We start from the raw sequence: 12,510 nt of genomic DNA on the forward strand, positions 1-12,510 counted from the left end.
AGTGACGTCGCCCAGCCAGAGACAATGGACGTCTGTCTACATATTTCATTTTTTAGAGTAGGATGATGTATATTTGTTTAGCTACGATGTAATTTTTTTTCGTTAATAAAGTTGTTGCACACAGCTAGCTTGCTTTAGCAGTGTTGCAAAAACTTTATTTCGGGGAGAAGGGGAGATGTAACACTGTAAAAGTGTTTGGTTTAGTTTATTTAAAATATATATAGAATATGAGTCAGAGACAAGAATTTGAGAAGGCGTCAGTTTGTCCACCGGAAAGTCACACCTCTAAGAGTTAATGACCCCAAGTGACCTGAGGTCAGATCATGCGAATTTCACCTTACTTCTACTAATCTTATAATTGGAGCCTGGTAGCCTTCAAACATGCCGACGTTTAAGGAGTGGCTTGGTAGAGAGCCGGAGGCTATCTACCTGTGGGGGGAGTTAGCTACTAGGTTTCCCCATATATACTCGGAGAGCTATCGATTCGAGAGCATTAACAAGACAGAAGACCAGGTAGCAGAGCAGGAGGACAACAGCCGAGACAGGCTGTCGGTCGGACGGGGGTGAAGCTGCCTGACAGCTGCAGACTCCCCCCCCCCTCCATCCAGCTATAGGCAGACACTTGGTGAGTTGAACATTAAGGTGACTTGGTCGTGTTTTACAAGTGTTGTGTGATGATCAGGGGCAGTCAGTTGTAGTGTTCTCAGATTCTTGGAGGATGACTCACTTTACATATATAGATCTTGAACATTGCTTAAATTATGATACTTAGTATGTGAAATATAATTGAATTTATTATTTAAATTGCCTTTGTGTCCCCCTAGAGTTTGAGTTGAGGTGAGAAAGCCTCTGTGATTACTGGTTTCATGATTTAATGAGTACATGTTTGGAGTTGATACATGATATAGATGGGACATACTAATAATGACCTTGATAACATCTTTTGAGAATTTTGTGATACAGACAAGTTCCATTCCTTGTCTTGTATGTAATGATCATGAATGGATGGTGGCAGCATTTCGTCTTCTACTATCTACTCTTCTACTTCTACTATCTACTCTTCTACTTCTACCGATCTACACCTCTCCCTCCACCCCTCTCTAAACTCTCACTTTCAACTAATGACCCTCCTCGCTCCTCCCACCTCCCTACCTCTCACCCCAAACCCTCACTAATTACTTCACTATTCATTTCTTTCCTTTCGTTTTCTCTTATACGTTTGTGGCAATGATTCTGTATTCTAGAGTTCTCTCTAGAGTTTCGGGTAGCTGATCCAGTTACGGCGCCTTGTAGTCTTAGCACCTAGGTAGTCAAATACCTAGGTTACAAGGTGTTGAACGAGAGAGGCTGCCTTAGGAACTCTGGGAGTGCTCTAGAATAGTTAGCTAACTGGGGACGGGATAACGGACTAGAGAGAGCTGTTTCCCCCGGCCTCGTTAGTTAACTGGGGGGTGGAATAATGGACAAGATAGAGCTATTTACCCCAACCCCCCGTTACAATGTTACGACCCTTGACCTCTGGGTATGGTTCCTCTGCCTTTGCAGTAGTAAAATATATATTAATGCGGCCTTGCCTACTACAAATTTCTAGGATAAATAAATTAACTGCTTAATCAGCAAAGTAATATACTTTAAGTAAGGGTTACAAAGAAACATACAAACATTTAAATGAGATACAGGCAGCCAGAAATATTATTGCACCATAATGCAATAACACGATATAATTACATATAAACACTGATCGCTAATTTAAAACTTAAATGAATAGATGGGTATGCAAGATGGGTATGCAAATAATGGTCTAACCAGGCAATTAGCTATGTTACTGAACAATAAACAGGTACCAAAGACTTATCTCATAACATGACCAGCCGAGCCAGCTTCACCCACGCGACTAACGTGGCTGGAGCATGCACGGCAGGGTGTTTACAAGTTACCAACTAACAACCACATGAAAGCTCTAGACACTCTGCTATCTGAGAGTAATACTTAAGAACATAATTATAACTATACTAATATGCATATAACACTGATTAGGTGTAATAAATAAATATATACATACAAGAAACTGGAATAATTACAGGGGTGAATCAGTGAAGGTAGGTTGATACCCTGCACGCATTATTGGAACACCCCAAATATGGTCATCCCCCCATGAGACGCCACGGTCTCCCCCAACAGGAATAAACCTGCAAAAGCAATAAGTAAAATATCTCATACAGGCACACTACAGCATGCTATATTTAACTCACATATAATACTGGCAATCAAATAGATATAATGGTTAATTACAAATAACTGATGAAAGAATAATGAACATACATGTTTATCATGATAAATGCTAGAATCAAGATATGGATTTATAACATCCTCCCCCGTCCATAAAGGAAAATGAAATTAACTGAAGGTTAATTTATGTGATGTTCAGTCAGTGTGTACATAACTAGCTATGATAGTGTTAGTGAAGAATAAAGCAAGCTGTCAAAACGTGTAGCATTCGGGTTATACCGGTGCTAAGGGAAAAAGGAAGCTGATTCCTGGTGACATATAGCGGAAAGCGGGAGTGACCCACCCTTCGATCCTAACCAAAATCAATACTTAACCAAAGAATAACCAAAATCAATTGATTAGAGAGGCAGGGTCCAAGCGCTAAAAGCTAGATTCTGCAGATACAAAATAGTAAACACACACACACACAGACAGACACTGGTAGCTGAGTGGACAGCGCGCAGGACTCGTAATTCTGCGGCCCGCGTTCGATTCCCGGACAAGGAAGAAACAAATGGGCAAAGTTTCTTTCACCCTGAATGCCCCTGTTACCTAGCAGTAAACAGGTACCTGGGAGTTAGACAGCTGTTACGGAGCTGCTTCCTGGGAAGTGTGCGTGTGTGTGTGAAAAAAATAGTTAGTAACAGTTGAGAGGCGGGCCGAATGAGCGGACCTCAACCCCCGCAAGCACAATTTGGTGAGTACAATTAGGTGAGTATACACAAACACACACACACACACAGATACCTGGTACCACATATAGCTTGGGACACAGACCTCAGATGAAAGACGGCTCAAGAAATGATGGACTACATCACGCAGAAGTATAAGGAGACAGCAGACAAGGTCATCCCAGTCCAAAAGGAAAAAAATCGAAATGAAGACGAGAAACCGATGGTTTAATAAGAGATGTAAGCAAGCAAAACAACTAAGTACTAGGTTGTGGAGAAACTATTGAAATAACAGTATACTAGAGAGCAGTGAAAGATATCAGAGTGCAAAGATTGAATATGTCAGGGTGAGAAGAGAGGCAGAGAGGCAATATGAAAATGACAAAGCGAACAAGACAAAGATTCATCTCAAATTGTTGCACAGCCACATCAGGAGAAAAACAATAGTGAAGAAACAGGTAATGAAACTGAGGACAGGGGCAGACATATTCACCACAAACGAGAAGGAAGTGTGCGAGGAACTCAATAAGAAATTCCAGGACTTCACATCAGAGTAAGGAGAAGTTCCAGAGATAAGAGAGTGAATATCTAACCAGACACCACTAGAGGAGTTTGTGATTACCTGTGGGGAAGTGAGGAAGCATCTGCTAGATTTGGATGTGACAAGGAATATAGGCCCGAATGGAATCTCACCTTGGATACGAAAGGAAGGAGCAAAAACTCTGTGGCTGCCACACTTCATGGTTTACAACAAATCACTGGTAACAGGTGAACTGCTAAAAATTTGGAAGACGACTATTGAAGTCCCGATATTCAAGAAGGGTGATAGGCTGGAGACACTAAACTACAGGCCATTGTCCTGCTCAGGAATCTGTACACCAGTAGATTGACGGTTGAGAGGCGGTACCAAAGAGCTAAGGCTCAACCCCCCGCAAGCACAACTAGGTGAGCACATGTCGTCTAAAGTGCGAACACTTGCAAATCACCAAAGCACAGGAAACCATTGGTTTTCTGCAGTACTGACACAATGATGCCGACGATAGGCTGGGCGGCTGTGAAGGTGATCACGGTGTAGTCATGGACGGAGCCTGGGTACGACCCCAGCAATGTGTTGGCAGCGAATGCTGTTGAATACGAGGAGGAGTTACCAACCCGAACTTCCACGTCGCTAAAGTAACCGTAAAATGTGCAGATCTTGACAGAGGTGACAGCACGTAGGGTTCCAAGGGAGACGGCGTAGTAAGCGTTGGCCATACTCTGAGAGCAGAAGATGTAATTAAAATCGTTGCAATAAAAGCCGTCAATACCATAAGCACTGTTAGCATTTAGTGGGGCTGTGACAGAGACGTTGTTCATGATGGTGCTTCCCCAGTTAGAGTAGCAAGACCCTGCCATAAGCGTCCCGACATCTGCTGCCCAGTTCCTCCCAACTCTGGCCTGGTAGAGCTGGCAAGCTCCCTCTGTGAGGACGAGAACGGGTTTCCATAAGCACATGCTCTTAACTAACAATTCACAATTACACACATAGACAAAGTTAGCCACATAGTCATACCAGAGAGGCAGAAGAGGGTGCAGCGGGGGTTCCGCTGGCAGAGTGCAGCACAATACAGTGTCTTGGTAACGGGCCAGGTGCTGAGCGAGCACCCGGACAGGCTGGGGAAGGTCGGGTTGCTCACCTAAGAACATAATTTAATATGAGATATAGACTAATTATCGGAATATTAAATGGGTCAATTATTATAATAAACAGACAAGACAACACAGAATAACAGCTTATGGAAAGCAAGAAAGATGGTCCCGGAGAAGGTTTAAACTATTTATATTAGTTTTATATGCATTCAGCGTGTGCCAAGTTTGTGAATGTCTTCACTGTGATCGTAGCAACACTCACTCTGCTCGTAGCAACACTCACTATGGTCGTAGCAACACTCACTATGCTCGTAGCAACACTCACTATGCTCGTAGCAACACTCACTATGCTCGTAGCAACACTCACTATGCTCGTAGCAACACTCACTATGGTCGTAGCAACACTCACTATGCTCGTAGCAACACTCACTATGCTCGTAGCAACACTCACTATGCTCGTAGCAACACTCATCCTGCTCGTAGCAACACTCACTATGCTCGTAGCAACACTCATCCTGCTCGTAGCAACACTCATCCTGCTCGTAGCAACACTCACTATGCTCGTAGCAACACTCTCTATGCTCGTAGAAACACTCACTATGCTCGTAGCAACACTCACTATGCTCGTAGCAACACTCACTATGCTCGTAGCAACACTCACTATGCTCGTAGCAACACTCACTATGCTCGTAGTAACACACTATCCTCCTAGCAACACCCACTATGCTCGTAGCAACACTCACTATGCTCGTAGCAACACTCACTATGCTCGTAGCAACACTCACTATGCTCGTAGCAACACTCACTATGCTCGTAGTAACACACTATCCTCCTAGCAACACCCACTATGCTCGTAGCAACACTCACTATGCTCGTAGCAACACTCACTATGCTCGTAGTAACACACTATCCTCCTAGCAACACCCACTATGCTCGTAGCAACACTCACTCTGCCCGTAGCAACACTCACTATGCTCGTAGCAACACTCACTATGCTCGTAGTAACACTCACTATGCTCGTAGCAACACTCACTATGCTCGTAGCAACACTCACTATGCTCGTAGTAACACACTATCCTCCTAGCAACACCCACTATGCTCGTAGCAACACTCACTATGCTCGTAGCAACACTCAGTATGCTCGTAGCAACACTCATTCTGCTCGTAGCAACACTCACTATGCTCGTAGCAACACTCATTCTGCTCGTAGCAACACTCACTATGCTTTTAACAAAACTTAATATGCACGTAGCAACACTCAATATGCTCTTAGCGACACTCTATACTCGTGGCAACGCTCGAAATACTCGTAGGTGCCCTTGGTTTACTCGCAGCAACACTCAATCTGATCATTGCAACATAGACTATGGTCGTTGCAACACACGCAATACTCGTAGCGTCTCTGGCTATAATAGCAACACCGGCTAATGTAGAAGGAAAAGTTTGATATTTGTAATTAATCTTGAAAGGGCGCCAGTTATATTTCCAATAAACTAAGAACATCTTAGCAACATCTCGCAAATAAATAAATACTTTTGGGGGAAATTTATCTATATAGATATATATAATTTTTGGAAATTTATCCATATAAATAAATATACAAATTGGAAAATTATCTATAATTTACTTTCACTTATCAAACGATTAAACATAATAAATTAAGTAATTCGAATAAAGTCATCACTGAAAGTCAACCTAAAAGAATGTTTTAAAATATTCGAGTATTCACAAATTCACCTTAAAAAAGTTGTCATTCATTATGGTGGAGGTAACGAGATGGGCGGTGGAGGACCAGCACCAGAGCCACAGTAGGGTCTGTCGCACACATTGCCTTCCCATCCTCTTCCTCTGGCTCTTACCCCTTCCTCTGGCTGTTTCCTCTTCCTCTGGCTCTTACCCCTTCCTCTGGCTGTTTCCTCTTCCTCTGGCTCTTACCCCTTCCTCTGGATTGTTCCCCTTCCTCTGGCTGTTCCCTCTTCCTCTGGATTGTTCCTCTTCCTCTGGGTGTTCCCTCTTCCTCTGGATTGTTCTTCTTCCTCTGGCTTAAGATCTTTTGACTTCTTCCTGCGCTTCCTTTGCTTTGCTTCGTTTCCTCCTTGTTCTTCTGTACAACTGTGTACAGTTGTACAGAAGAACAAGGAGGATGCCGCGAATAAAAGATATTTGTGTTAAAATATGAAGAATTGGAACATATATGAAGTTTCCATTCTAATGTTGAAAAATACGTGAATATCTTTCAGTAATCAATATAGATATTTCTCATCAAAAAATCATATATTATTCTATGCTAGAGTGAAAAATTAGACAACAATGAAGAACAAATTACAAACTCCTAATGAGAGTTTGGTCGAACAAGGTCCATAACACAGAGCATTTATATATAGCTACTGGAATTCTGCCATTTCGGGAAGAATTCTTGAATATGACAGCAAGTTTAGACTCTACCTGTCTTGGTTAAGGACTCTGGCTATCAAGTCTGAATAGTGTGTGGAGACAGTCTGTCCCGTTTGTCAAGGATATAGACGAAGTCTAAGTCACCTGCCGAAGTTGTTGAGGGTTGCTTGATTCACCTGTCCGTCCTGGTTATTGTCTGGACTCTGCCTGACTCACTTTTCCGTCCTGGCCGGAGTATGGACTGGTTAACTCACGTGTCCGTTCTAGCCGGTGCCTAGACCCTGAGTGAATCATTGGAGAGTGCCTGATGAAGCCTCATCTTCCATGAGAGTACTAGCACGGAGCATGCGCGGCTGGGGTGCGCTGTGTATGCTGACATCTCCGCGATCACTGTCTGGCACCATAAGCAAAATGTGATGCAACCGAGTACATAATAACAACATCAATAGTTAAATAACACTAAGAGAAAGCCCGCCACCATTCAGGTAGCAGTTGTTTGTTTGACCACACAGATCATTTTAATGCATTATACGGTTTGACTGAGTGGATATTTTACTAGCCTAGCATTCCAACCGAACGGAGTTCGATTCCATCTGGTGGTATTGTTTCCAATTCGGTTTAAACCAATTTCCAGACTTTAACTATGATCCACTTGGCTTGCCGTGAATATCCAACTGTTTCACAAATACCAACCCGAGTGAAGGCTGCCTCACTGCTAGTTTTACTCAGTCTGTAGTATTGATTCCACTCCCGTGAATAGCTTGACTAGTAAGCACCACCAAGCCATGCACCTTTATTGAACAAATTGCTTGTGTAGGGACTCGTGTCCGTAAAATCGAAACTTTAATTTGGTATTTAGGAATATATCTATACCATAAGAGAGAATGTCTGTTTGTTTGCCTGTCTGTCTGTCTTTTAAGAGGTGAAGCCCACACGGTTTGGCCTCACCCAAATTGGCAGAGGGAATGTTCTAGTGTACGGGACGAACATAGGCAGGTCGGGTTTGCCAGAATTTACAAGGGAACATCCGACCAGTGCCACATTCAGATCCCCACGACGATTGTTGGCCCTGCCGGACAGCTACACAGCTAATTATGTTCAAAGCAAACATTAAACAAAGAAATTCTTATAGTAATATGCACAATTAATCGTTGATCTTTGGAAAATTACCATAAATTTCCTGCTATCAATAATTTGCGCGTACTCGCATGAAACTGAAGATTCTTCTTCAGCTTCCAAGGTCTCTCAAGCCATGGGGCTTTGTCAGATTAAGGGATTTCCACATAAGAGAGAGAGAGAGAAAGATATATATATACATATATATATATATATATATGTCGTACCTAGTAGCCAGAACTCACTTTTTGGCCTACTATTCAAGGCCCGATTTGCCTAATAAGCCAAGTTTTCCTGAATTAATATATTTTTTCTAATTTTTTTCTTATGAAATGATAAAGCTACCCATTTCATTATGTATGAGGTCAATTTTTTTTATTGGAGTTAAAATTAACGTAGATATATGACCGAACCTAACCAACCCTACCTAACCTAACCTAACCTATCTTTATAGGTTAGGTTTGGTTAGGTAGCCGAAAAAGTTAGGTTAGGTTAGGTTAGGTAGGTTAGGTAGTCGAAAAACAATTAATTCATGAAAACTTGGCTTACTAGGCAAATTTGGCCTTGCATAGTAGGCTGAGAAGTGAGTTCTGGCTACTAGGTACGACATATATATATATATATATATATATATATATATATATATATATATATATATATATAGAGTTGTCTCTATTTTATATATATATATATATATATATATATATATATATATATATATATATATATATATATATATATATATATATATATATATATATATATATATATATATATATAGATTTTTCCCTGTGGGCGCCACAGGGAACGGACGCTGGGAGGAGGCTCTACCGGCCATGTGCCATTATCTTGTGACATCCTGGCCCCACCGGACCCAGACTCAACAGTGTGCAGTGTGAACATCCTGGGAAGGTGTGAGAGTGGCGGGAAGTGTCCAGGGACAACCAGAAACAATCAAACAAGTGGATTGGCAGTGTGGAATCGTTTGAACTGCAGTGAGGGCCAACAAGGGCGCCCTGAGGAGCTCCCTCGGTTATGGTGGTGGGGGTGGGGGGTGGGGGGATGGGGTGTTGTTGTGCGGTCAGTCGAGGGGGGTGACCAGTGTGTAAGTGTTTATGAAAATATCCCTGAAAAATAGATACCTCGGCTCCCGGGAAACAGGTATCGTGTTTTAAGTGCATCGAGTCCACAGTGAACCAGATTATATTGTGCAGTGATATATCACGAAATTAAATTATACAAACGTGTTAGTGTCACCCCTCTGACCCCTCCCCCCTCCCCATACCCGCTAGTGTGTACCGTCACCCAACCCAAGAGTCACCTCCCCACCCTTCCCCACCCCAACCGCGACCGCTACCTCCCTGTGTCCACCCCCCTCACGCTACGTCCGCCCAGCGCCCACCCAGAGCCCGCCCAGCGCCCACCCAGCCTTCGCCCAGCGCCCGCCCAACGCCCACCCAGCCTTCGCCCAGCGCCCACCCAGCCTTCGCCCAGCGCCCACCCAGCGCCCACTCAGCCTTCGCCCAGCGCCCACCCAGCCTTCGCCCAGCGCCCGCCCAGCGCCCGCTCGGCGCCCGCCCAGCGCCCGCCCGTCGCCCACCCAGCGCCCGCCCAGCGCCCGCCCGTCGCCCACCCAGCGCCCGCCCAGCGCCCGCCGATGTCACAGGTCACGACTGACAGCCAGGCTTCTCTCAGCCAAGAGGAGCCATCAATCGACGACAGGTATGGCACATGCCAAGTGTGTGACAAGGTGTGGAGACTCAAGCGTAACGGAGATGTGCGCAAGCATGCTCACAACGGAACCGATTGTCCGGGTATGTGGCGCCCTCCCGAAGAGGGTATCAATCAAGGCCCCACTCCAGCAGTCAGGGAAAACACCTCCAACATCTTCATTTCGACTGAGAATCTACTAGAAGCCATCAAAGCAACATCGGTTGGAACTTTGCAGCACATCCCCAAAGCTGCCCGGCCCCAGGCAGCAGCCAAACTATCCAGCCTCTTGAAAAAGGTCAATGACTCCCCCGGAACCATCCAAGCATGGCACAACCTTCTCCTGTTTGGTAACATATGCCTAGCTGTCCCTGCAAGGAGAGACAAATCACTAGCTTCGTCGGTCATTATGGCTATAAATAGTTTTCCTAGAGAGGACAACCAGGCAGCCCTCCTCACCCGTGCCAAAAACACCCACGGTAGGAAAGGTATCAACAGCAGAACCGAGGCATCCAAAATCAGAGTAACAGTCAGCAAGAAAATAGAAGAAGGCAACACAATTGGGGCGATCAGAGTCATCACCAGTGAAGACACAGTTGCCACCAGGGATGCCCATACAGCACAAGCCCTGAGGGAAAAACACCCACCCAGAGCTCCTCGTGACGACAGTGTTCCCCTAGTCGGTGTCACCAGAGCAGAACCCCTGTGTGTGCTCGAATCCATGGTGCATAAAGCAGCTTTATCCTTCCCACCAGGATCAGCAGGTGGGTTCACAGGACTACGACCCAACCATATCAAACAAATGCTCAACCCTGCACTGGGAGACATTGCACAGGGCCTCCTGGTGGAACTAATTAAATTCGCCAACACATGTCTAGCTGGCAACATACCAGAGACCATACAGCCTCTCTTTTTTGGCGCTACCCTCTGTGCCCTGAGGAAAAAAGATGGAGGAATCAGACCGATAGCTGTGGGCAATTCACTCCGGCGTCTCGTCGCTAAGGCTGCTGCTAGAGCAGTTAGTCAGGCAGCAGCCGACATGCTGAAGCCAAAACAGCTTGGGTTTGGCATTCCCCAAGGGTGTGAGGCAGCGGCTCATGCAGCTAGAACCTACATTGCCAACATTACGAATGAAAAAGCCCTGATAAAGCTGGACTTCAAAAATGCTTTCAATCTGGTTAGAAGGGATGTAGTACTCAGTGCAGTTCATCGCCTTTTTCCTTCCCTCTACCCGTTTGTAAACTCATGCTACAGCAAGAATCTAACTCTGCTTTTTGGGGAACATGAAATTGAATCACAAGAAGGTGTCCAACAGGGTGACCCCCTTGCTCCTTTTCTTTTCTGCCTAGTTATCAAGGAAGTCACCGATAACCTGTCCAGTGAGCTCAACATTTGGTTTTTGGATGATGGTACTCTAGCCGGCTCCCCAGCCTCACTCTTGGACGACATAAGAATAATTCAGGAGCAAGGAGCAAGCCTAGGCCTCACTCTGAACCCTTCCAAGTGCGAAATAACCTCCACCAACCAGCACATAATAGAGCAAATAAAGGTTGTTTTGCCTGACATTCATACAACCAACCCTGAGGACAGCACACTCCTAGGTGCTCCTCTTGGAAGGAATGCCATCGACGGGGTCCTTGGTAAGAAGATCACTGACCTGAAGAGGATGAAAAAGAGGATTGAAGACATCAATGCTCATAATGCACTCTACCTCATCACCAGATGCTTGTCCCTCCCCAGGCTGACCTACTTTCTGAGATGTTCGTCATCTTTCAACAATATTAAATTAGAAGAGTACGACAGCTTGCTGAAATCAACACTAGAAAAAGCCCTCAATCTTTCCCTCAGCGACTTACAGTGGAATCAGGCCTCCCTTCCTGTCAGACTCGGGGGCCTTGGCGTGTGCACAGCAACACAAATTGCTGTACCAGCGTTCCTGTCCTCTTCAGTGGGGTCTGACAACTTGGTGAAGGAAATCCTACCTGAGCACCTAGTTCAACAGGCAGGGGTACATGATCCCAGCTTCACAGACTGCACAACCAAATGGGTCTCTCTCGCAGGACCAGCACCCCAACCACCGCCTTCTGAAGCCCATAAGCAATCCAGCTGGGATCGCCCCATTGCCGACCAAGAAGCTGCGACTTTGCTAGAAGCTGCGACAACACCACATGACACTGCCCGACTTAGAGCTGTAGCAGCTCCCCATGCAGGTGATTTCCTATTAGCAACCCCAATGTCAGCAACCGGCACCTGTCTCACATCGCAGGCCCTCCGAATTGCCGTGGCTCTCCGCCTCGCTGCCCCAATCCACACCGAATACAGGTGTATTTGCGGCGAGGCAGAGGCCGACAGATACGGATGGCATGGCCTTCTCTGCCAAAGGACAGGAGGATGGCATGCAAGACACGGCGAGGTCAATGACATTATTAAGAGAAGCCTTACCACAGCCGGTTGTCCAGCAGAGAGAGCGCCCCGTTACCTAATGTCCCGCAACTCTGATGAGCCTGTCGGTCGCCCAGACGGAATCACGGTGAACCCCTGGAAGAATGGTAGACAGTTGGTGTGGGACTACACTTGCGTTTCAACTTTAGCCAATACCTATGTTGACTTCAGTGCTACACAAGCAGGAGGAGCTGCCAATCACCGGGAAGCGGCCAAGTCACGTAAATACAGAGACCTTGAGCACCACTACAATTTTGTCCCCATTGCCTCAGAGACACTT

The 12,510-nt window shown here is 45.3% G+C and overlaps 1 protein-coding gene across 1 annotated transcript; it reads right to left on the bottom strand.

The window, feature by feature from the left end:
* Positions 1 to 1,609: 1,609 nt before the first annotated feature.
* On the bottom strand, positions 1,610 to 7,239 carry LOC138352825 (uncharacterized). The gene is made up of 4 exons (XM_069305394.1): positions 7,107 to 7,239; positions 6,306 to 6,680; positions 4,492 to 4,615; positions 1,610 to 4,399 (listed from the first exon to the last, which is right to left on the bottom strand). Exons 2-4 carry the CDS (start codon positions 6,405 to 6,407, stop codon positions 3,900 to 3,902), a joined length of 726 nt encoding a protein of 241 aa, XP_069161495.1. The 5' UTR covers positions 6,408 to 6,680; positions 7,107 to 7,239; the 3' UTR covers positions 1,610 to 3,899.
* Positions 7,240 to 12,510: the final 5,271 nt, after the last annotated feature.

The sequence above is a fragment of the Procambarus clarkii genome, chromosome 55 (assembly GCF_040958095.1).
Source record: "Procambarus clarkii isolate CNS0578487 chromosome 55, FALCON_Pclarkii_2.0, whole genome shotgun sequence".
In the NCBI taxonomy this organism is placed as follows: Eukaryota; Metazoa; Arthropoda; class Malacostraca; order Decapoda; family Cambaridae; genus Procambarus; species Procambarus clarkii.

Bases quoted from the DNA above. Each gene is read 5' to 3' on its own strand.
- LOC138352825 (XM_069305394.1), bottom strand. From the start codon at position 6,407: ATGGGAAGGCAATGTGTGCGACAGACCCTACTGTGGCTCTGGTGCTGG. The intron at 4,616-6,305 runs GTGAATTTGTGA...TTATGTTCTTAG, and splicing joins TGAATGACAACTTTTTTAAG to GTGAGCAACCCGACCTTCCC. The intron at 4,400-4,491 runs GTATGACTATGT...TCGTCCTCACAG, and splicing joins CACCCTCTTCTGCCTCTCTG to AGGGAGCTTGCCAGCTCTAC.